Source organism: Otolemur garnettii, unplaced genomic scaffold, assembly GCF_000181295.1.
Source record: "Otolemur garnettii isolate 467f Iridium unplaced genomic scaffold, OtoGar3 scaffold00010, whole genome shotgun sequence".
Taxonomy (NCBI): Eukaryota; Metazoa; Chordata; class Mammalia; order Primates; family Galagidae; genus Otolemur; species Otolemur garnettii.
This window is the reverse complement of record NW_003852405.1, coordinates 21,805,326-21,831,199: the sequence shown is the minus strand read 5'-3', so window position 1 is coordinate 21,831,199 and position 25,874 is coordinate 21,805,326. Positions and strand designations below refer to the sequence as shown.

Below are 25,874 nucleotides of genomic sequence, written 5' to 3'. Positions count from 1 at the left end.
AAAATAAAACTGTTGGATCTTTTATTCTCATAGATCTATAAATCAATATGGGTGTGCTAACATCTTTATAATTCATGAATATCGTATGTCCTTCCATTTAGATTTTAAAAAATTTCTCAGTGTTTTGTAATTTTCGGTGTAAATGCCTTGCACGTATTTTGCTAGTCTTAGGTATTTGATATAATATTACTTAAATGTGTTTGGTTGGTCAACTGTTTTAATGCTAATATCAGTAGTATTACTTTTTCAAATTCATTTTCTCTATGCTTATTTCTGTGATACAGAAATAGAATGAATTTTTGGCATACTGACCTATTCAGACATATTTATAAATTCATTTCCAACAGTTTACAAATTCTTTTAGATTTTCTCTATATATAATTATCTCATTGCAAATAATATTTTATTTATTCTTTCTATTTTGCTTTTTTTTTTTTTTTTTGGCAGAATATTACTGGGGTACCTGCGTTTTGGTTTCCTAATTTGCTGTTATACATTTTGAATCAAAATTGTAAGTGTGCCCTTCACCTAGAATGTGTGCATTGTACAACTTAGGTGTGGGTTAACCCAACCCCTGCAAACTCCCCCCAACCTACTTGATTCCTATTGAGTTTTACTTCCATACATGCACATAAGTGTTGATTTATTAGTTCCTAGTTCCAATTTAGCATGGAGTACATGTGGTGTTTATTTTCCCCTGCTTCAGACACTTCACTTAGAAAAATGGTCTCTAGTTCCATTCAGGTTGTTACAAAAGATACCAGATCACCCTGTTCTATGAGGTCTGAGTAGTACTCCATGATATACACACATCCCATTTTATTAACCCATTTCATGATCAAGTGGGCTTCATCCCAGAGATGCAAGGATGGTTTGACATATGCAAATCTCTAAATGTAATCCACCACACAAACAGATGCAAAAACAAAAACCATATGATCCTTTAATAGACATGGAAAACTCATTTGATAAAATTCAGTACTCTTTTATGGTAAGAATGCTTAACAAAACAGGCCTGGGTGGGAGTTACCTCAAAATTATAAAGGCCATATACAACAAACCTATGGCCAAAATCATATTTAATGGGGAAAGACTGAAAGCATTCCAAAGACATATTCTTCTAGAATTCTTATACTTTTGTGTATAAACTTAAGTCTGTTATCCACTGTAGGACATTGATCTAGAGTCTTTTTCCTTTTCATATATTCACAAGAATTTCCCTATAAGCACTCATTAGATTGGGCGTACAAACTACAGCTGGCAGGGAGCATGCTAATTTTGTGAGGACATTTTTTGCTTATCTGTTGTGTTAGATATCATGAAAAGTATGCACAGACTTTTTTTTGCTAATCAGCTTTAGTTAGTGCATGTCATGTGTGGGTCAAGAGAACTCTTATTCTTCCAAAGTAGGGCAGGAAACAAACAAAAAAAGGCTGGACACCCCTGGATTAGATGTATCTTACAAGTCTTAATATGTCATACCTTCATTACCATTCAGTTCAAAATATTTTTAGATTTGTTCCGATTTATAATTTGTACCATGAAATATTTTTAAGTTTATTTTAAATTTCTAGTTAGTTGGGTTTTTTCAAATTTTATCCTCCTAATTTCCAAACATTTGGAAATTTGTTTAGCTATCTTGGACTATCATGTTAGTCCAAGTTTATGGGGGCAATGCCATGAAGAAAATGGCAGAGTATAAATGGATTGAACATATTTCTGAGGGGAGAAAAAGTGTCACTAATGAAGGGAGGTCAGGGGCCAGTAATAAGCAGAACTAACAAAAATGTTGCAAAAATTCATGGAATTGTACATCAAAATCATCAGCGGACTGTGAGAAGCATAGAAGATTATGTAAACATCAGTAGAGAAACAAGAAAAGCTTAACTGAAAATCTTGCATTGAGAAAGGTGTGTGGCCCTTGCGTTTCAACAATGCATCAGCTCACATGGCACTGTCTCTAAGGGACTTTTTAAGACAGTTGGAAATACCCTCCCTATCCACCTGATCTGGGCTCCAATGACTTTTTCTTTACCTAAAGATAAAAGAAATATCAAAAGGAAGACATTTTGATGACATAGGATATCAAGGGTATAGTATGACGACAGTTCTGATGGCCATTCCAGAAAGAAAGTTCCAAAATTGCTTTGTAGGGCAGACTAGGCACTGGCATACAGTGCATAGCTTCCCAAGGGGAGTACTTTGAAGGTGACCATAGTGATATTCAGCAATAGTTTGCAAACTTTACTGTCAGAACTTGTATATGGGAAAATGAGTGGAATTTGGGCAAGAATACGGGAAACAGCATTCCAAGACGAAAAACAGAAAGAAAGAATGAGCTTGGCTTTGAAGGAAGCCAAGTGCAACTTGGTGTGGGGGGTGGTGAGTCATAAGGGAGAAGGTGAGAGGCTGGGCAGGCTTAGATCACCCAGGTCTTGAGGGCTTTGAATTTTATTCTCAGTGCAAACCCAAATTTCAACAGAGTTCATTCTTTATCACTGTCATCTAGTCCTCTGCTCACATTTAACCAGGATGCTTGGTCTTCAGCTTTACCCAAATTCCTGGCTCGTCCCAGAGTGCTTCACCATCCACAGCTCCTCAATTACTAAACATCCGGGACCCCGGGGACTCCATCTCCACCTCTAGAAGGCTGCTCTTCACCTTTTCTTGTCTACAACTACTCCATCTCTGAAACCAAATTCTAGTATTTCATTCTTGGACTAAAATCTCTCACTAATCCCACTCTCCCACTACCTAACATCTATCATGCCTGTCCTCCTTTAGAATTTTGTATTTATCTGATTAGAAAAAAAAATCAAAAGTAATAAAATCTCATTAGAATAGGTGAAACAAAATAAAAGCACACACCAGAAAAGTTGTTACTATTTTCCCCACCCCTACCAGGGCAGGTAGGTTTCCATACCTTTGTCCATGTGTATAACAATGTATGTGAACTCAAATATAAAAACTTTTTAATAACCAAAAATACTAAACATAATTTTATGGCTTTTTCTTAGCTAAAAGTCATGAATAAATGGCAAGCCAACAGAGATAGATCAAATTCACTCTGTAAACTGCTGCTCATTTTCCCAACCACAGACCCTCCAGTGGCTCACCTCCAAAGAGAACTTTACTTGCTGTTTGCTGCAAAGGATCTGTTGGCCTCAGAAAACCTTGATGAGGGCTCTCTAGTGAAGGGCTTCCAATCTTCGTAGTTGGCAAAGAGCTGCTGCTTCCAACTGAAAAAATGTGGGAGCAAAAATAGTTCCTCAAAGAAACTCATCAGATGGTCACAGGTCTCCTAGGCCCATGAGAACTGAGGCCATCACTTCTTTCACCACTTGGTTTGCTACTGCCTTGGAGATGTGGACAACAGGCTGCTGGCAGATGCTGAGGAAACTACAGCTGCGAGTAGGCAAGGAAAATTAAAAATCACTCATGGGGACATGGAAAGAAAGATGGCCAGCAGAACAAAAATAAGAGATGTCTACTGAAGTAGAACCAATGGAAGAGACAGAAGAGAATTTTAATGAAAATAGAAGGAAAATAGAGAACTTAAGAATAGTTTTAAGCATCAAAGAAGCATGACTTCTTAATTAAAAATTCAATGCCCAATAGAAAAAAGTCAGTGACTAACCCTGAAAATCACAATAGTCACAATGATCAGAAAAATCAGTACAAGGAATACCTCACAAGAAACCCAGTGACAGATAACCCTGGAGGAAAGGCCAAGTTGCGTGGAGGTCAGAGCCAGGAGACCAAATAAGAAGCACAGGAAAAAAATCCAGGGCTACAAAAGTTAAGTATGGTTTTTAGCATCTCAAATAACTATGATTTTTTTAAAAGCCAGCACTATTTTTGTTAGCAATTGTTGGATAAAAACTGTGGTCAATTTCTGACATTCTATATTCTGCTATTAAAATACTACAAAACAGTTGAAAGTCTTACCAGGAAGTTAAGACCTTGTGGATGATACGATGGTCTTAGGAATGAGGGACTCCTGGAGGGGGGGTTCCTATTTCTGATCAGAAAAGAGAATGAAACATTTAAGAAAGAGAGAGCTCTGCCCATAGACTCAGACTGCGTAGTACACAACCTGCCTCTGTGAGCAATCTTTTAAGACTTGAGTATTAATTTGAGGCTCAGGGCCCATAGCACAGTGGTCACAGTGCCAGACACATACATGGAGGCTGGCAGGTTCTAACCCAACCCAGGCCAGCTAAACAACAATGACAACTGCAACAAAAAATAGCCATGGGCTGTGGCAGGTGCTTGTAGCCCAGGTGCTCGGGGGGCTGAGGCAAGAGAATCACTTGAGCCCAAGAGTTAGAGGTTGCTGTGAGCTGTGATGCCACAGCTCTTTACTGAGGGCAACATAGTGAGACTCTGTCTCACAAAAAAAACAAAAAAAAACAAAAACAAAACTTGAGTATAAATTTGAATAAGCAGCTTTCAAGTCATTGTCCAAGAGGAATCATGATACCTGATCCTTGGTAAAATATCCATCCCGTTTTAGAGAACCCTGCCTTGGCACACAATAATGGGAGATTACAGGTAGCAAGGCAGCAAGTTCTTTATCAACTTGGACAACTTCATCCCAATAATAAAGACCTTACCCTAAAGCTTCTTTGTATTAAAAGTGCTTATTTTGATCATCCCATGTGAGTTGGCCATGGAAGGAGTGGGACAAGTTGTTCTGCTTTAATCTTTTAGTTAACACAGGGGCTTTAGAATATATCTACAATATTATCAGATGATCACTAACATAAAATGAACAAAAGAGAACACAAATTCAAAGGGCAGCCTGGAGCTCAAGGAGTAGGGCGCTGGCCCCATATAGCAAGGGTGGTAGGTTCAAACCCGGCCCTGGCCCAAAAAAAAAAACAAACCTGCAAAGGGCAGCCCGAATGTCTATTCTTTAAAAAGAAACAATGCAAGACAACATGTTTTCATCTGTCACTGTCAGTTGGCATTTAATAGCTATGACTTAAAATTTTACATTTAAAACCTAATAGAAATTATAATGACAATTCAGCATATATTTGAAGTAGTATTAAATACACAGAGACCTTAGGTATTTTTAGAAAGATATGTTATTATAATATAACCATTATTAACAATATAAAACAATTATATACATTACTTAAAATCATGTATTTGGCTCATAATTGACCTATATTTATTATAAATCCATTTGAATGTTGGCTACAGACATCACAAAGAATCAATCTGACCTCTGTATAAGAAACATATTCTAAAACCCAATATAATTTAAAAAGAAATTAAACTAGAGCTAAATGAGAATTATCTAGCAAAAAAGATTAACAGTTATCTTGTATAAAGTTTCAGTAAGATAATAAATTATATAAAATTTCCTTATATAAAAATTCCAATATTACTACCTATAAATCATAAAATATAACAATAGTGCATTTATTTATTCTTTACTTAATCACATTTTAGACTGATGATAAAGTCTACTGTTTATAGAAAATAAATTTGAGGATTTATCCAAACATTGTTACATAAGAAGTTTTAAGAAACTGTAAATAATTCTTAATACTCTCATTTTGATTTTCCGACTTCTCAAGACTATGTTGTATTTCTTTCAAACACACTTCCTGATGTTGTGCTTTCTAAAGGAAAAAAAAGAGAGAGAAATATAGATAATACTGGCATTCAAATCAAAGAATAAGAGTCATATCTAAAACACACAGCTATACAATAACAAAATAGATGATTTTTAATTTTTAAAAGAAAGAATCCTCATATCCATTACCTTAGTGTTTACTCTTCTTTAAATTAGAACACATACACAGTAGAGCTCTACTGTCACATAGTTTATTGTAATACACATTCACTTAGCCCCAAATTATTACACAATTAACATGATTGATAAATAGGTTTTATTTAAAATTGTCATAATTTTCACTGTATTTAGTATAGTATATTTTCATACTAGTTTCTGCTATTTTCTCTGACTAAAAATTCATATTTTATACTATAAGAATGATCCTTGCTTTTCTAAAAGTGATAGAATTCTAGTTTTGATAATGTGAACATTTTATTAGAATCCTTTAATAATAAAAAGAACTCTTAATATTACAGATGTTCTTTGAGGAAAAAATACAAAACCCTAACTTCAGTTGCATATAAATTCCTAGACAGATCTGTTCCCTGAAAACACTTCAGATCAAACAGTCTGCAAATGCCATCCAGCTTTCACTAAAATGTGAAAGCTGCCCTTTGAGAAGAAAGATCTTTTATGTCTCGCATCAGGTGTTCAATGATAACTGGTATCTTCTGAAACTGAGCAATGCCCACCAGGTAACACGGGTTGGTCCAAGCCAATGTGCCAGACAGGGGTACACAGAGTCCCAGAATGAAAAAACCCAGATCTAAGGAGCATCAGTTTTACTCAACAATTTGAAGGGTAGGGTAGAATGTAAAATGTGAATGCATTTTAGAATAATACATTAGGCTTCAAAGATATTTTAGGCTTCAGGAGGGTGGCCTTGGGTTAAGCTGCTGAGATCATGTGTATCCATTCCATCCCCAATTAGAGTAGCTGGGCAGAAAATACAAAAAGGTCTGCCCCAAATACAGTCAAGTATGAGACACACTCTCTGGGTGCTTACAGTTCAACAGGGGCTAAAGCAGGCATCTGTTAATAAAACAAATACCGAACAGCCCCCTGAACTATCCTTTGGAAGGGACAGAATACAGAAACTCAATTTTCAGCAATGTCTAAATAATGTATACTTAGAATTCTAGATACTTACTAGTGTAAAATTTATCAGGTTTAACAAAACATCAGATCTTGAACCCATTGTAGTAGCTTTAGCCAAATACTAGGCTTAACAAACAAGCTCATCCTAGCTTATTTATTTTTCAGAGATTTCAATCATCACACATACTTTACTATATCAGAAACTCTGATAGTACGTAAAAATAAATTAGAAATAAAGGAACAGTCCATGCTAAATTAAAAGTGATAAATGTTTTGTTCTGATTAAGTTGTCATGAAGCTTTCGACAGCAGTAAGATTAACTGAGCACTTCTCCCTAATCATCTAACTTCTCTTTTCAACTTTTTAGACACTTAGGAATGAAAAGTAGTTTTCATGGAGTCTTTGGCTTCGGAAAAAATAGGTATCATTATTTACTATGTCACTGTTAAGTAGATAGTTATTAGGTAATTTAATTATGACTAATGCTTATTTTCAGAGAATCTTATGTCTACTGACAATTTCATGAATATTCAGGAAGAAAACATTAGAAGACTAATTAAACACAGCCAACTGGGTATTCTTACTTCATGGCTGAGCATCTATCTCGTATGCAGATATAACAATGTTGAATATTTATGTAACTGCAAATTATAATTTTCTGAAATGTAATATTCATTATACAATTCAAATATAAAAATCTAACTCATAATAGTTCAAATTGTGTATTATTTTTAAAAAATAAAAAAAAGTCATACCAAGAAGACATTAAGCATATTATGTCTATAACTTTCATTAAGCAGCTTTCATGTAAAAGTAATATTCAGGGAAAGGGCCTGATGAGATTTGGGAGAAATGCAACATGTTACCCAGGAGGCAGGATAACACATTCTTCGGCATATCCTGACATTTTTATTTTTTATGTATTATATTATTTTTAATGTTAGTTATTTTGAATATCATCAATAAAGCAACAGCCTTGATTTCCCTTGTTTTATACTTTAACTAAACTACACAGCAAGCATGTTAAATGCTAATTTATGTCTTATGATAATACATTAAGCCATACTAATACTTACGCTGTTCATTTTGCAAACAAGCTGATTTTGCTCTTCATTTTTCTTTCTAAGCTCAGATTCCAGATCTAATATTTTAATTTGTAAGGCCCTCTCTCTAGATGACATTTTCTCTATTTCTTCAGAAACCTGCAATTTTTATTAAAAGAGTAAAAAAGCTAAATGTGGTTTCTTTCAAATATGATGGAAAGCCTTGACATGGTTATATTGTACCTCTTTTTTTCCAAAAAGACCAATTAGAAAATGTTTAAAAATGTTCTATCTTTAAGAAACATATCTAAGTATGTACTGTACTTATGTTTGCAGTATAAACATCTGCAAATTAGCTTGAGACAGAAGAGGTGTAAACATTTCACTGCTCAGTTACTTATTAGGGAGGTGTTTTCCCCAATAGTATAATTTTAAAACATACTGAGACCAATTGCCATTTTTCATAGTATTTACATTCACCGTGGTATCTAGAGCAGTGGTAGAACACGGAAAGTTCTCATTAAATGCCAATTACACATTTGGATGGGTAGAATTAGGGGGTGATGTACACACTTCACACATACACACACAGAGACTGGTTTTTCATTCATTCACTTTCCAAGTGGTCTGAATATGAGTTTTCATATTTCTGATTACTTATTTTGGCAGAAAGTCTAGATTTAGCTATGTTTATCCCACTGGTAAGAATGTTGAGTTGGGGCTACAAGAATGAGAGTGGACGTAGGGACTGGTCCTGGAGCAAGGAGCTAGTGGGAAGGACTGTCCCCTAACTTAATGCCTATGGACTCAGTTCTAAGTTATTTACAAAAAATTCTTCTACACAAATTCTAAGGGCAATTATGAGAGAGGAATGCTCATAGGATCTATGAAAAGAGAAGCTATGGAAGGAAAGGCCCTCAGGACAAACATCCATGCCTTGACACCATCCCTCCACGTGGGCAGCAGTACAGGGCAATAACGGCACTCCTCATGTGGGCAGAAACAGCCCCATATTCCACTGCAGCAAGAGAGAAAGGAGAGGGCAGACATCCTCTGGGGACTCTGAACTCTTTCTTTTGGGAAGGAGTCTGAGAACATGTGCCATTTCCAAAGTCCATTTAGGGTGAACCTAAGGTAAAGTCACTGCATATTTTCCTTCTATGGTTGGTAGGACTGAGAAATCTGTATTATATTTCAACTACCAGCAGTATATTTTATTATTTAGCTTTCCTTCAGTTAAATGTCTCTCAAGATCAATTCAAATTGGTTTCCCAGAGTTTAAAATAATTCAAATATATATGACACTCATTGTATAAGAGCCACATTTTAAAGATTATCAGATTTTTTTCTGACTTTTATGGAACTGTCATCAATGGGCTTGAGGAAGACTACAGGTAGACGAGAGTTCAGATGAAATGATTCCTAATTTGGCTTTGAACATGTTAAGTTTGAGATGCTTGTATTACAAGGAGAGGCCAAGTAAACAGTAGAATATGTGAGTTTGGATTTCAGTGAGGAGAGAGGTCTAGGTGAAGAAATACATCTAAGAGTCAAAAATGATTACTTTTTAGCACTACTCGGTCCTTATATGAGGAAACTCATCACCCTCATTTTATTGATTGAGAAACTAAAGTTTGGCCAGGAATGGTGACTCACCCCTATAATCCTAGTGCTCTGAGAAGCTCAGACAGGAGGATCTCTTGGGCTCAGAAGTTCAAGACCAGACTGATCAAGGGTGAGATTCAGTCTCTACTAAAAATAGAAAATTAGGGGCAGCACCTGTGGCTGAAAGGAGTAGGGTGCCGGGTCCATATACCGGAAGTGTCAGGTTCAAACCCAGCCCCGGCCAAAAAACTGCAAATAAATAAATAAATAAAATAAAAATAGAAAATTAGCTGGGCATGGTGGTGCGCACCTGTAGTCCCAAGTACCTGGGAGGGTGAGGCAGAAAGACTGCTTGAGCCCAGGAGTTTGAGGTTGCAGTGAGCTAGGGTGACCTCAAAGCACTCTAGTCTGGGCAATGGAGTGAGGCCCTGTCTCAAAAAAACCCCAAAGAAACTAAAGTTAAGGGAAGTAGCTTGCCCTGATCAGGTATGGTATAATTTATCAGAGCCAGAATTTAAATTCAATTCTTGTTGAACTCCAAAGCCCACCTTACGTCTCTTCAAGGTTAGATTTTCAAATTGACAAATTTACCTCTTGAGATGTTCTAACTCTTGCACATCTCCTCCCCTCACCTCCACCGTGAACCTCCGTCTATTATGGGGTGTACATGCAGGAAGACATTTGTTGTTCACGTGTTCCTCCCTACTACACCAAGTGTCCTGAATGCTAATCTAATGTATTTAACCGGAATTTAATCTTGTATATACATATTTAAGTAACCATATCTGTCAAAAGAAACGATGGTCAGGTGTGTTGGCTCAGGCCTGTAATCCTAGCACTCTGGGAGGCCAAGGCAAGAGGAGTGCTTGAGCTCAGAAGCTTGAGACCAGCCTGAGCAAGAGTAAGATTCCCTTGCCACCAAAAAACAGAAAAATTAGCTTGGTGTTATGGCAAGGCCTGAAGTTCCAGCTGCTGGGGAGGCTGAGGCAGGAGAATCACCTGAACCCAGGCTGAGATTTCTGTGAGCTAGGCTAATGCCAAGACACTCAAGCCTGGGGCAACAGAGTAAGACTCTACATAAGTAAACAAAACTTGAACTTTATAGTTCACCACATCCTGACTCAAACCAAAATTTTCAATTATTTGCATTTTTTAAAAAGTAGGGGAAGAAGAGGGTTATGCCTTCTAAGTGTTCTCCATCTCTGCCCTTTGTCCTACCACATCACCACTTATCTAGTGAAGTAACTCTGGCTTAGCAGATATACACGTTTTGCTTAAAAGGGAAAATAGGTAAAGAACAAAAATGTAATTGCTCTCTCCATCCTGTCACTGAGATAAAAACAATAACTGTAGGTTTGGCAAGATGAGATACTGTCTGCTTAAAAAGACAACGCTTTGGTAAACTCATTAAAAATGTCTGAATAAAGGCCATCCCTACCTTTTGTCTCCCTTCTTCTAAAGCAGCTTCTAGTTGAGTGGACAATGCTGTATATTCTTCAGATTTCTCTTTAAACTTAAGATTGCTGTGCTTGAGACATTCTTCTTGGTTTACCAGCTTCTTTTCAAGCTCTTTATTTTCTGCATCCATCTGTTCTAATTTCCTTTTTACAGAAAACATGTATTTTAAAATTACAGTGTATAGAAGAAAACGTAGCATCAGATTTGAGTCAATTTAATACTTACTGTTTAAGATTTTCACACTTCAACTGAATAAGATAATTTTCCTTTTCCAGAGAAAGCTTCATCAGAAGATTGTGATCTTTATCAACCTAAGAAAAAAATAGTTTTCTTATTTCTTATAATCACTTTCCAAAGAAATCTACATGATGTATTGTTAGAACAGTCTTAAAAAATGAGAAGGTCTAAATGTTATTACTCTCATATAGAAAAACATCAAGAAATATATTTCACTGTCAAAATACAAGTTTTTAAAGTCCTGGTTAGTTTTAGAAAAACTACATTGCCTATGCCAGAAAATCATCAACTGAAAATTCTGTTGGACAATGGATGATACTGATATATTTGAATGATATTCTATTAAAGAAGGGTATTTACTTTGCTAAGTCAAAATATAAAAATTTTAAACAGTATTAATCATGGAATTCTTAGGGTTTCTCTTCAAAGTTTTTATTTCACCTAAAAATATTGATTGATAATTGAGTATCTGTTAAGTTGTAAGTTAAAAAAAAAAACTTTTGTGAGAAGCAATATACAAATATAAAACAGACAAATCAACTAAAAACGCATTTGCCCCAGCCAAATCAGAATATTCTTCTCATTGCTGTAAAGCTCATTTAAACAGCTTAAGAAGCTTTGATAACAGAAAGAATATCTTCTCATCATTTCAATTAGTAATTTAGGTTAATCCACATAATTTGACATTTTCCTAGAAAATGTCAGGAATTTAAATTTACAAAAATTTTGGCAGCATGTTTTTAAAAAGAGGACGTATTTCAAAATTAAAATCCAGATTATATTTGGAAGACAGAGAATCCTTCCTAAAACTGTCTTGCAGTTAAAGAAAAAGTCCACCACCTTTGGACTGCTTATTTTTATTTTTATATTTTATTTTTTCAAGGACTAACTAATTATTCTTTTTTATATATATTTCAGATTGACATTAGGGTACAAATGATTAGGTTACATTGTTTGTGTTAGTTAGGTAAACTCCAAGTTGTAGTTTGGACTGCTTCTTTGGAAAAAGTTCATTAATTCAAAAAATTGTTATTGAGCACTTACTGTGTACTAGGCATTGGGCTAGGGGATGGCTACGTGGTTATTAACAAGACACTCATGATCCCTATTCTCATGGAGGAAAAAAAGTATAAATTGAAAAGTAAAACCTTAAAATAATCCCAATAAACTTGATGTACAATTTGAATTAAAATGAACTTTAATTTTTGTAAGTAAATTACAATAATTTACCTAACCCTGACATTAAGAAACATCTATGAAAGCAGTGTTATTCCTTCCCTCGTGCTCTTACTGTGTCCTCAAATATCTAAATATATATTTGCATGAATAAACTTAATTAGCAATTTTAATACCAATTTTTCACCATAAAATACTAAAAGAATAGCTTGCAAAATAGTATCATATTATCTGCATGAAAATGATGTTTTATCAACCAACACAGACAAGAAAAAACAATCAAACTCTGACATGAGTGCCCTCAACTGGTGAAATCATTCCAAAGCATGCCTTTATACATCTAGTAAAACTCAGAAGGCCCGCAGGACACCTGGCCCTGCAGCTCCCTAATGGTGCGTTCCTGGTCTGCACACTTCCCCTTGCAGCGCTGCAAATTCTCCTGACACTCCTGAAGCCTCCGTTCGGCTGTCGTCAAGGAATCGCGGACAAGCTCTAACTTCTGCAGACCAGACTCCATCTGGCCTCTCATCTGAGTTGTGGCATTAGGGGAAATAAGTGTAAGATCACACATTCAGCATTAATATTTTTACTATCTTAAATACTAGGTATGCTTGCAACATAATAAGTATTTTTGGTATAATAAAGACTTAGCCAAATAAATACAATATTTATTTTTATTTTTTATTCTTATTTATTTATTTTTCAGACAGTCTCACTGTTGCCCAGGCTAGAGTTCTATGGCATCAGCCTACCTCACAGCAACCTCAAACTCCGGGGTTCAAGCAACCCTCCTGCATCAGCCTCCTGAGCAGCAGGAACTACAGGCACCCACTACAATGCCTGGTTCATTTTTCTATTTTTAGTAGAGATAGGGTCTCACTTTTGCTCAGGCTGGTCTCAAATTCCTGAGCTCAAGCAATCCACCCACCTCAGCCACCCAGAATGCTAGGATTCCATGTTTGAGCCATTGAATCCAACTTAATATGAATAAATATTAAACACAGCTAAGTAAGAACATATAACTAAAAACTAGGATCGACTTCAGTTTTCAAATAGTTTGTTGCACACACAAATAGGGTAATATTAGCAGGCAGAGACAATTTTTAACCTATTTAGGAGAGCAAACTTTTTGAATCTTGTCATTACATTCAAGCATAGTATTAATAAACATGGTACAGTGATTTCCTACTATCCGACTATCAGTTCCACAGGAACTGCTTCAGCTGTTCAGTCTTATAACTCAGACCCTTAATTAGAACAGCCTTCCATCACTCATGTTAGCACAGACTGGTGGGATTTACTGTGTAGTACTTCAAATAACTAGTATCATCAGTTCTCACTATACCACAATTTGACCACTCATGTTACTATGAACAAAACTCTTTGATTTAATCTATTTTAATCTCTTTTGGTGGTTGCAGTTCTCACTGTAGCACCTCTGTGAATATGTGACCAGAAGCAACCTAAAGAAATGCTTTTACACTGCTAATTAAGAAAAAATAGTAAGACATGGCCTTTCAGGTCCCAAGGAAGGAAAACAAGAGCCTGGCTCTCCTTGGGACAGAACACCTGTGTTTCTATATCACATTTGGCGTTTTTGATCACAAAAGATAATACCAGAACAAAAGATACCTTTGGGTCCCCAAAACATTTATGAGCTCATGAGAAAAACAGGAGGCTTAAAACTGTAGAAAAAGAAAAATTTCATTTAAAAAAAAATTACTTTTCTGGTTAAATACCAGTAAGTACACATTAACCTCACAGAATAAAAACACCGCAGGCTCTTGTCCACTCTGCCTTTTGACCAGGTTTTAAAAATAGGCTTTGATTTACAGTGACGCTTAGAAGAGAAGACATTTACATTGGTGTGTCTTGTGAGAAAAAGAGACCAAAAAGATATAAAATCGTTTTTTCTTTGGCCTGTTAAAAAGAGGTGAAAAACAATTCTATGACAAGTGGCAAGCTGTGCATTCAGTGGGCTCCGTTTATGTCTGTGAACTGAAGGACGCCTGATCTGGCTGGCCTCTTCCTCACGTGGTACCTCACTCTGCCTTCCCAGTCCCAAGATTCAAAAGCGAGCCAGAAAGAGCAAGCTTGTTATGCTGGGTTGAAACTGACCACTAACACCCCATGACCTTTCCAGCCAGAAGGCATCCTACAACTTTCACTGCTTCCTCACCAAAACAACATGAAAACCCAAAAAGGGAGGTGATTTCATTTAGAAACTTAAAAATATTCACAAAAACACCATATTGTCAACGCTGGCCTTCCTCTTGTTCTGTTTCAACAGGATGAATAAAAGGAAATGATGGGTTTTTTAAAAAAAGATAATTTTTCTTCCAGAAAATGCATTTAGCAGAGAATACTGACTGCTTTCTTAGACATGAAAGATTTACAACCAAGAAAAAAAGGTGATATTAAAAATAAGAGGTACGCAAGTTTGTACACTTATAGTTAATGAAGCTCAGTGACAATCATTTTTTGAGCTATTTAAATTTAAGTCTGTTCTTGTATCAGCAAAATTAAACATTTATGATATTCCCAAATAGTAAGGAAAAAGTGATAAAACACTGACACAAACATTTTAAGCCTGAAAGAAACATTATTTCCTCAGAAAACAAACTTCTACAGAGATTACAAACAGATTTTCCTTGGTATAACTAGAGAAAATAACCACAATGAAAGAATTTGTATAGTATCAAAAGGCAAAAAACATATAAGTATTTTATTATTTGAAATTCCAAACTTACCTTCTCTAACTTTTTATTTTTGTTTTCTGTTATTAGGCTATTTTCACGTAGCACATTTTCATATCGGCTTTTCACTAATTCAGCTGCTTCTTGCAACTTTTGTACCTGAAAATAAAATATGATATTAGAGCAACATGTATTATTTATTAGAACTATAACATAAAATAAAAATTTAAAATCGGAATTTTTCATTTTAAACAAATCATTATTTTCCTATCAATACCCTCAGTAGGTATCTACTATCTACTGTTACTCCTTCTTTAAATACAGGATCACTAAGGCTCTGCTCTTATCCATAATCCTTTTACAGTTTACCTGTCTTCTCCCATCAGTGCTTCTAGACTCTCTATTTGAGCTCTGAAGACTATAGAAATTGTCATTTTCAGGTCAATGTCATTTTAAAGAATCCCATCTCTGATCCAAACTAGCTCCCATTTCAATTATTTTTCCCACCAAATCAAAATTCAACTAAAATATGGTGACTCATCCATAGTATTCCTGCTATAGGATTAAAAGCCAACCAAGCACCTAGAAAACCCTGAGGACATTTTCAATAACTGTCCCACCATCCACTACAGCCTCCACTCTTACCTCCGACCCAGATGACTGAAATATTCTAACTGGATGCCTCAACTCCTTTTCCCATCTAATCCATCCAGATACAGTCCCCTCCTATTTGCCTACACTTTGCCCCACTTAAATTTTTACCCCTAGTTCATTATTCTTTAACTCAAAGTTTCTCTTACTAACCAGTTTGTTACCCACCATGCAAGTACCTGTGTAAGTCCCATCTTTTTCATGGAGTTTTTTCCTGAATACTACATCTCCAATACATAAAGCTCTCCTATAAATGGTACCAACAAATACATGTTCTACTTCATATATCTTGTTATATGCTCTTTTCTAGGTTTTTCATGTGAATAAATCTGAATTATACTTGTTTTAATGAGAAAGGGGGAGTACTGGGTTTTAATGACCCTAGAAGAAAGTCATTTATCTAAATCAGCACCTTTAAATATACAAGATGACAAACAAGTATGACCAAGATTAACAATAATACAGTACATTAAGGTTCACATTATACCTGAGTAATTAATTTTAAATCTACTTTTAGGAATATCCAATATATCCACAGGCAATGTTCAAATCAGGAATTGGCAGCATCATCTATCTATAAAGATATTTAAGATGTTTGGGACATATGATATAACATCACAAAATAATATCCCTACTTCACTTCAGTTCTGTTTATTTAGATTGCAAACAAATACAGTGTTATAAACTATCTACCAATTTTAATAAACACAAATAAATGCAATGGTCACCTCAGTTTTGTATGCTTCCATGAGGGTTTTCTGTTGTTTTTCTACTTCTTGTAATTCTAAGAGTTCATTTTCAACAGAAACAACCTTGTCCTTCAAAGCAGCAAGTGTAGCCTAATAAGGAAGATGTAAATAGATTTTGTAAGACATAAGAATATATTTATACTTCAGTGCTCTTGAATTATGAAAACATAGCTCTCATTTATCAAGTTAATAAAATAACCATTTTTTATTGTATACAATTATCATCTAAAATTTAGGAATTTTAAAAAAGTTAGTTACTAATACCTATAAACTACCTTAATAAGACTTACACAGGGCACATGATTTTTAATACTTTTAAACTTTACTGACCAAAAAAGACTTGGAAAGGAGACCATGTTCCTGGGTAGGAAGAAACAATATTGCTGACATACAAGTTTTTTCCAAAGTTAATGTAAAACTTTACAGTTTCCACCAAAAGTAAAACAAATGGGGAAAGGGGTAGTGGTGGCACCTGTGGTTCAAAGGAGTAAGGCACCAGCCCCATATGCCTGAGGTGGTGGGTTAAAACCCAGCCTTGGACAAAAACTGCAAAAAGAAACATGGGGGAAGGGGCCATAACAAAACTAGCACAAAGACTATATGGAACAAAAAGTAGGAAAGACTGATATACTTTTGAAAGCAATGCTAAGTAGAGAATCTCAGTACTTATAATATATTAAAGTGTATAAAGAATTAAAATTATTAAGATGCTAATATAAAAATATTGAGAAAAAGAAAAATTGACAAAAAATATTTAGTACATGATAAAGGTTGGATTTTTTAAATCAATGGAAAAAACATGTATCACTAAATAAATGGTAATAATACAAGTTTTTAACTATTAGGAAAAATACAGGTTAACTACCTACCTCAACTCTATACTAAAACATCAAACGAATTAAAGATTAAATATAAAAAAGAAACTTTAAAATTTTCAAAGAAAATCAAGATAAAACCCCATTAAGCATAAAATCAAAACACTATATGGAGAATTTTTAAGAGTCTGAGGTTTCATCCTCCTTGCAAGGTTACCGGTTACCATTTCACAGTTTCTTGGATGCTAGCAAAAAGACACAAGACTCCTGGGTCAGAAACAGAGGACCGTGTTACTGAGGAGCAAGACTATCAGCATTTGTGTCAGTTTTCTGAGCCCCAGTTCCCACAGGGCAACATAACAAGGGCCAGAGAATAACCACACATGCAGTAGGAGGCATTACAGAAGAATAAACCTGACTTCAGGGAACCCAGATCTCTTATAATAAGCAGTAAGCTTGCTTACCCTTCCCTCGAAAGGCAAACTTTCCTATCTTCTTCCAAGGATGTTTTCTATGCAAACATCCTTGAAAACCTTCAAAAGTCAGTCTAGATCTATCTTTTTACATCTGGTCAATGTCTCTGCTTACACAGTGTGCGGACCTCTGAGAGCAACCCCAACAGAAGCCACACACAAAATACATATACTTATATAAAACATATTTTATCTCTTAATATATACATTTTATATGTATAAAATATATTTTATATTTTTATATATAAATACCTTTTATCTTTTTCATAGCCTCTCTAAAAAAGTTTGAGGCAAGCAAAATATGAAAATATATAGCAAACCATGACAAATGTGATATATGTAATGTCATTTGACAACTATGACAAATATAATATCCTTAATATAGGAATTATATTTTAATTAATCCAAAGACAAATATAAAGGATAATGAGTATTTCAAAAAGGCAGAAATGTAAACAATCAATGAATACATGAACAACTATGTTCACTGGTTATAAAAAAAAATGCTCTAAAAAAAAGTTCTGGCACTGGAAATTCCAGTAGTAAATAAAACAGGCAAATATCTCTTCCTCCAAGAAGCTTACACATCCCAGGGGGTACACAGACAAACCAGAATAAGCAGTAAAATACAGCACACACAAAAGCAGGACAGGAATGGTGTAGAGAGATAAGCCAGGAAAGGCCTCTTGAGAAAGGGACTTTTGAGTAAAAACTGAAAGGGACTGTTTAAGGGAAGAGTATTTCTGTAGGAAAAGGCAACACTGGATAGCAAGTTACGGGAAAACAGCAAGTAAGCCAGAGTGGAAGGAATAGACAAACTCAGGAGAGTGTGGAAGGAGATGAGATCAGAGAGGTAATGAAAAGCCAGATGGTGTAACTCTACTAAACAAAGTATCATGGTGGGAAGGGGGTGTGAGCAGTGCAGGCACATGTTCCGACTTACATTTTAATAGGATTTTAATAGGAACTACCCTCCTGCTACACTGAATGCTGCCTGCCTGCAGTGACCTGGACAGAAGCACGGAAAATGGTCAGGAAATCATCATAACATTGAGAGATGGTGGTGGCTTGAACCTGGGTAATGGCAGTGGTGCTGGTGAGAAGTGGTCAAATTCTGAATATATTTGAGATAGATTTACTGACAGACTGGAAGCAGGGTTTCCAGAACCCTGAGAGAAAGGACAACTTAAGGATGAATTTGGGGGCATATCAAAAGCTCATTTTAGACATAACTTTAACACAAATTAAATATACAGGTGGAGACTTCAAGTAGGCAGCAAAACATATGCCTAGAATTTAGGAGCAGGGTCTAGGCTAGAGGCATAAATTTGAGAGGCCCTCAGCACATAGATAGTTTTTAAAGCCGTGAGACTACATGAGATAACCTATCAAATTTGGAGAGTTTTATTTTAAAATTATAACTTTTAACTGCCTAATACTGGAACAAGTTTAGGGACCCTTTCACATACAGCACACACATTTATGATGGGTAATTTGGAAATAAATGACAATATTAAAAATGAATCTCTCTTTTGCCCACAAAATTCCACTTTTAGAATTTCATCCTAAGAGAATAGATCTTCAAAAAAACTCAGAAAGAAACTATTTACATGTTTATGTATAATAGCAAAAAACAAAATGATTATATATGCTAAATACTAAGTTTAGTTATCTTTCACTTGTGAGATTACAGATGATTTAAAAAATCTTTCCTTTTGTGCTTTTCAGTTTTGCCAACTTTCTGTAATAAACAAATAAAACTTTATAACCCTCCAAACAAGCTTTTATTGTTTCTACATAGAAGTTTGCCAGGCCTGGGAAGCAATATCAACAGCTTCTTTTTTATTTGAAACTTTAAAATGTAAAATTATTCTAATGTAATTAAAAATGACAAAATCCAAACATCTAGGTAATGCTACACCATAAATAACATATGCCAACATATCTAAATACTTTCCTTAAATAAAAATCCAGAGAACCCTGCATTAAACATATTACATGTTTTTGAATTGTTAATAGAATGTGCTAAGATAAAAACTTAAGTAATTTTTATAGTCCATGTAATTTAAAATTCCTTTATCATGATTCAAAACTAAATTTATAATTAATAAAATATCTCTCTGAAGGATATCAAGAACATTAAGAAAATAAACATAATAAATCTGCTTCCTTTTCCAGGATAAAACAACTTATTCATTCATTTAGAAGGTATTCCCTGAGAGCTAAGTATACGTCACACCCTTCTCGGGCACCCCATGCACACAAAGATGGGAGTTTAAATGGAGAGATTCAGTGAAAAGGCTTTTTGGAGGAAGTGGCATTACACCTGCATTTTAAATGAAAGGTAAAATTTGGATACTGAGAAAAATAACATTCCTAAGTATAAGAATAGGAAAATTACAGGTATAGATGCTGGAAGCATGAAAAAAATTGCAAGAGATAACACGTATTCCTACTTGGTTAGAACCCATGATAATAAGACAGCTGCATTCCCCAGTCTCCCCAGCAGCCAGGTGAGGTCATGGGCCCAAATAAGCAAGAATCAAGTTGTATGGGACTTTGAGGAAGTCTCTTTAACAGGGAGGACATTTATTTAAAGGGGAGATAATGCATCTTTTATTTCTCCATCGTGTTGCTTGAAACTTGGCTATAATGGCCAGAGCTCCAGCAGTCATTCTGGATCATATCAATGAGGGTCATAACCTAGGATGGAAGAAAGCTAAAAAGAGGCTAAGTACTCTGATGCCATATTAGCTCTGAAAGGCCAACGCCGAGTTTCTCTCACATAATAAACACGGGCCTCTATCTTTTTAAGCCACTCAGTTTTTCTGTTACATATTGTGAAACTAAATCCTAACTAACACAAGAGTTACTAAAATATAAAAGATACTTCCCTAGAGTTCATAGTGCGTTTGTTTTCTGGAATTTTCTAATAAAATTTCTGGCAAATTCTACATAATTTAAAAGATGAGACAAATCAAATTTGTAATTATAAAATGTAAACATGATTGTATCCAGCATTTTCTTCTTTTCGTCCTCCAAATTCTAATCCTGGCTCTTCCATTAAACTAGTTCTGTGATCCTATGAAGTTATTAAACTGCTGTGAGCTTCCGTGTCTTCACCCATCATCGAGAACAGTATCTTTTTTATAGATTGATGTGAGAATTAGAAGTAAAAAAGGTAAAGCAGTATCAAATGGCCTCCTATATTAGGGTGACCAGACATCCCGCTTTTTAACAATTTGTCCCGGGTCCTGCAACGTTTTTAAAAAGTCCCAATTTTTGGAAAGAATGCATGAACGGCGGGAGAACAGGAAGGGAATATACGGTTTTCGGCTGCCATGTGGCTACTTCGCCAGAATATGAGTTTTGTGTTATTTTTGTTAATTTTATAATGTTAAACTGTAATAATACAAATAATTATTGAGAAGTGATTATCGAGAACTGCTTATCAAAGTTTTCGTTGTTGTCAGACCCTGCCCTGCCCCGCCCCCTACCCTGCCCCCCCATGTTGTCCCACTTTACAGATGTTAAAATCTGGTCACCCTATCCTATATCAAAGGATAAACAGTAGCGATTATTGTTGTTCTCCACATTTATTTAATTTATATTCCAGGCACAATACCTGAAACTATAAGTAATGAGTATAAAATATAATCCATGACCCTGTTGTGTGGATGGAGGGAAGGACAGCCATCAGGGGAGACAAATTACACAAACAAGCAGCTATACTAAATTACATGTAGAATTAATAAAGAATAAAACAGTGACAAATGGGGGAAATGTTAGTAATATTCTCTATCAAAGAGAACTTCCTAAGTTTAAATAAAATTAAAGCGTCTTCTGCAGGAGGACTAACCACATTTGTTTATGTCCCTTCCTTCTAAAGACCAAACTGATATAAAGGAATAAAAATGTTTATAAGTCCACTTACAGAGAACAGACCAGAGGCCATCAAAGGACAAAGTATTTTTAATGCTTCTGGAAAACTGATAACTGATTAGTGAAGCAGGAATGGACTCAGCTGAGGGGGAAGTTCATCTACCCTGAGAATCTAGAGAGGCACAGAGCTGAGGGCAAGAATCAGACCTGGGGTTGAAAAGGATTAATTCCAAGCCTGTGAAAAGAACAGCCGACCACCATTACCCTCTAGCTCCCCTCTGGGCACGCTCCAAGCACAACACGGGACTGAGAAGTTTACCTCCCAAGAAACATAATAAGGGAGATACTTCTCTAAAGAAACTAAATTACCTGTCTGGGGGAAAAAAACTAGAACCCAGGGATGGTGTTGCTGACTCAGGGCAAAGATGCGCCTACTTTTTGCATTCTTTAGAGGCTGCCGAGTAAACTGCTAGTTTCTCAACAGCTGAGAAAAGTGAAGCAAGACCAGTTAAGTGACAGGGAGCACCCACATATCCAGATTAGTTTCCTATTGTCTCACTGGTTCTTCTACTGTTTCCATTCTTAAATGTCACCACACCTTCAAAGAAAGACAGCAGCATGAAAGAAAAAGACCCAATTTTTTTAACGTAAAAAAAGACGGAAAGAAAGAAAATGAGCCAGGAAGAAACACATACATTGGCAAAGTGAAAAAAAAAAATTTGGAAAAATAATTCTTACAGGTATCTTCAGATATTTTTTAGTAGGAACATTCAGAGAACAAAAAATATTCTTGGAAATTAAAAATTTAGAAGAAAAATTGGAAGGTAAAAACCAAAGAACTCTTCCCAAAAGATGAAACAAAAGCCACCAGAAACTGAAGACAGAGTATTAATCCAGGAGGTCCAATGAATCAACAATTACAAACAGTGTGCCAGACAGACAGGAGAAAATAGAAAAGGGCAGGGGAGAAAGAAAGCATTACCAAAGAAATAATGCAAGAAAATTTTCCAGGGATAAAGGACATAAGTATTTGGAGTTACAAGGTCTATAGAGTCCTCAGCACTGTGGACAAGAAGAGACCCATACACCAAAGGGTAAAGGGGATCTCTTAAACATTTCAAGATAAATTTAAAAATTTCACAGAGGAATAAGGAACAGTCTGGCAACAGATCTTCTTCCACAGCAAGTCTGACTGTTAGAAAAGGGGACAGTGGAACAAAGCTTTCAATGTTCTCACTGAAAATTACTTTTAATCTGAGATACTAAACATATCAATCAAAATGATATTTATTTCCCATTTTCTTTTTTTAAGAGGAGATAATTTGAAGGTTATATTCCAGCAAAATAAGGAATAAGAAAGACAGTGTGGCATCCAGGAAACAGTAGAACCAGGAGAGCAGACGAAGGAAGTTCCAGCATGGCAGCTGGGCAGCAGGCCTGGAGAACAACCTGTTCAGACTCAAAGACAGAGGGCCTCAAGTTGAAGAAATCTGGGAGAACAGGTGCGCCAGAGAACAGAAATAGGATGCAGAGCTTTGAGCAAAAAAAAAAAAAAAAAAAAGCTATCATGATAAGGTCACAGTACAGCAAGAAGGGTACTTGGAAACTATAGCAAAAATTAAAAAGCTGAACAGAAATAAAGTTGTGTGAGTATTTTGCTAAATTTTATTTACAAAAGTCACAGACGTCACTACAGAAAAAGAGCACTTAAGGTAACAGAACAAATTGTCAATGTTAACAACACCAGCAATGGAAAGGGTATTGGGAAGTGAATGTGGAAAGAACAGATAGAAAAGGGAAAAAACAGAAATATCCTTATGTTAAATAAGAAGTCAAGATATATGATCTGCTCTGTTTCCCATTTCCATTAAGTGAAGCTCACCTTGCCTGAGTGTCCAACCTGCAGCCCCTGGGCCACATGCAAATTATCTGAGAACCATTTTGCTCATCTGTGGTGTTAGACATGGCAAAAAATATGAATGGATCTTTTTTTTTTGCTCATCAGCTTTCACTAGTGTTTGTGTATTGGATATGTGGCTCAAGGTAACTCTTATTCTTCCAATATGCAGCAGAAAAAAGCTGGACACCCTACATACATTGCTAATCAAGGGAATGATGCCAATGTATTAACAACAAAGAAGCAACTTTTGTTCAAATGAGTATTTTTCCAGTTTGTTAATCATTAGCACCATGAAAAACTATAGGTTGAGCTGCCCTGGTAATTCTAGCACACTCTAGGAGACTGAGGCAGGAGGATCACCTGAGTTCAGGAGCATGAGACCAGCCTGAGCAAAAGCAAGATCCCCCCATCTCTACTAAAATTAGAAAAATAAGCCAGGTCTTGTGATGGGCACATGTAGCCTGCTTCTGAGACAGGAGGATCACTTGCACCCAGGAGTTTGAGATCACAATGAGTTAAGCTGGTGCCATAGCACTCTAGCCTGGGCAACAAAGTGAAACTCTGTCTAAACACACGCACAGACACACAAGACCTATCAGCTGAATACAAACTGTACAAACAGCTGAACACAGCAAGCCACAGAGGCATACAGCATTCTAATAAGCCCAAATACTCCATGTTCCTCTTCTTCCTTCTCTTTGGTCATGTGCCCTATCTTGGAAGTGCTGATTGTATGTTAGCTATATTTTCATAATCTTGTATCCATAATAATCTTAGTTCTTTAATTTCTTCCATCATACTACTGTCACATATTTTTATTAAAAAGGCAAAGTTACATGTTTGCTATAGTGTTTATAAGAATCTGCTATCTTTTTAGTTGTGTTGGTATTTTTGTTAGTGCCCTATAGCCTAGAAATTCAATACAAATGACTAAATGATAAATCAAGAAACAATGTTACGTGATTTAGAGACATGCAGATAACCATCAGAAGAATCAAAAATAGAAACAGTTTAGAGGTTTAAAACTAGCTCCTCAGAGTGCAAAGTAAAACAGAGATTACTATTTTTACCTGTAAAATTAGCAAACACCATAAATAAACAAATTTCATTTCCAATGCTGACAAAATGTAGAGAGCTAATGACAGCATGGGTAATAAAATACCTTGAAAAGAAATATGGCAAAACATATCAAAAACTTAAAAAATGTTCATCTTCTTTGACTCTAATTCTGTATGAGAATCTAAGCTAAAGACCACACGACAATGTACAAAAAAGTTCATCAGAGCATTATTTATAAATGTTAAAAGACTGGAAATAACCTGAACGTTCAACAGAGAAGGAATAATTAAGTCAATCATCTAACACTTCTATATGGAATATCTACATGGAATATGTATTACAGAGTAATGAAAGATGTTTTTAAAGAGTCTGTATTATTTATTATACACATTCATACATTTTCCCATTTTAAAATAAAGCAAGACATCATTTAATACCAATTGTGAAAAAAATTACAAAACATAGTTATCTCTAAAGGATGTGGGATAAAGGGTTTTTTTCTATATTTCTATAGTCTCCAAGTTTACTGTAATGAGCATAATATTCTTCCTTCCAAAGATAATACTGAATACATGTGTTGGAGGAAATATGCTCATTGAATAATTAGAATTTTTTAATTAAGAAAACACAAATAAGCGGGTGAGGTGATTCACACCTGTAATCCTAGCACTTTGGGAGGTAGAAGCGAGTGGATTGCCTGAGTTCAAAGGTTCAAGACCAGCCTGAGTAAGAGTGAGACCCCATCTCTAAAAACAGCCAGGCACTGTGGCAGGCATCTGTAGTCCCAGCTACTCGGGAGGCTAAAGCAAGAGGATTGCTTAAGCCCAAGAGTATGAGGTTGCTATGAGCTATTACACCATGGCACTCCACCAAGGGTGACAAAGTGAGACTCTGTTTCAAAAAAAAGAAAAAAAACACAAATAGGCCAGGTGTGGTGACTCACACCTGAAATCCTAGCTGAGGCAGGTGGATCACCTGAGCTCAGGAGTTTGAGACCAGCCTAAGCAAAGCGAGACCCTGTCTCTACTAAAAATAGAAAAACGACCCCAGGGCAACTGAGTGAGACTCTATCTCATAAAGGAAAAAAGAAATAAAATACAAATAATAGCCAAGAAAATCAAATCAAGAATTCAATAGTATTTACAACAGCCGCAAAGAAAATAAAATACCTAAGAATATACTTAACCAAGGAGGTGAAAGATCTCTAATAAAAACGTCTTAACATATAGAGTAAATGTACATCTTTTAGTTCTCTCTAATACAGTGACAAAATCAAACTGTTATAAAACAGCAAAACAATGTTAAATATTTATTGTAGAAGTTTCTCTAAAATGTACTCTATGCTACTGATATTATGCTCCTAATAAGTCATTATTTATTTTGTACATACAAACTTCATT

The 25,874-nt window shown here is 35.5% G+C and overlaps 1 protein-coding gene across 3 annotated transcripts in view; it reads right to left on the bottom strand.

Annotated features, from left to right (window-relative positions):
• Positions 1 to 5,382: 5,382 nt before the first annotated feature.
• The window catches only part of ODF2L (outer dense fiber of sperm tails 2 like), a 47,059-nt gene continuing 26,567 nt past the window's right edge, over positions 5,383 to 25,874 (bottom strand). The window contains exons 10-16 of one of the 3 annotated variants that reach the window (XM_023509828.1): positions 16,325 to 16,435; positions 15,000 to 15,104; positions 12,620 to 12,778; positions 11,062 to 11,147; positions 10,817 to 10,979; positions 7,807 to 7,932; positions 5,495 to 5,636 (exon numbers count right to left, since the gene is read on the bottom strand). In XM_023509828.1, the coding sequence (XP_023365596.1) occupies positions 5,508 to 5,636; positions 7,807 to 7,932; positions 10,817 to 10,979; positions 11,062 to 11,147; positions 12,620 to 12,778; positions 15,000 to 15,104; positions 16,325 to 16,435 (879 nt within the window). In that variant the 3' untranslated portion in view covers positions 5,495 to 5,507. Of the gene's footprint in view, positions 5,637 to 7,806; positions 7,933 to 10,816; positions 10,980 to 11,061; positions 11,148 to 12,619; positions 12,779 to 14,999; positions 15,105 to 16,324; positions 16,436 to 25,874 lie in introns of all 3 variants that reach the window. The other 2 variants (XM_023509826.1, XM_023509827.1) reach the window with 2 other exon arrangements.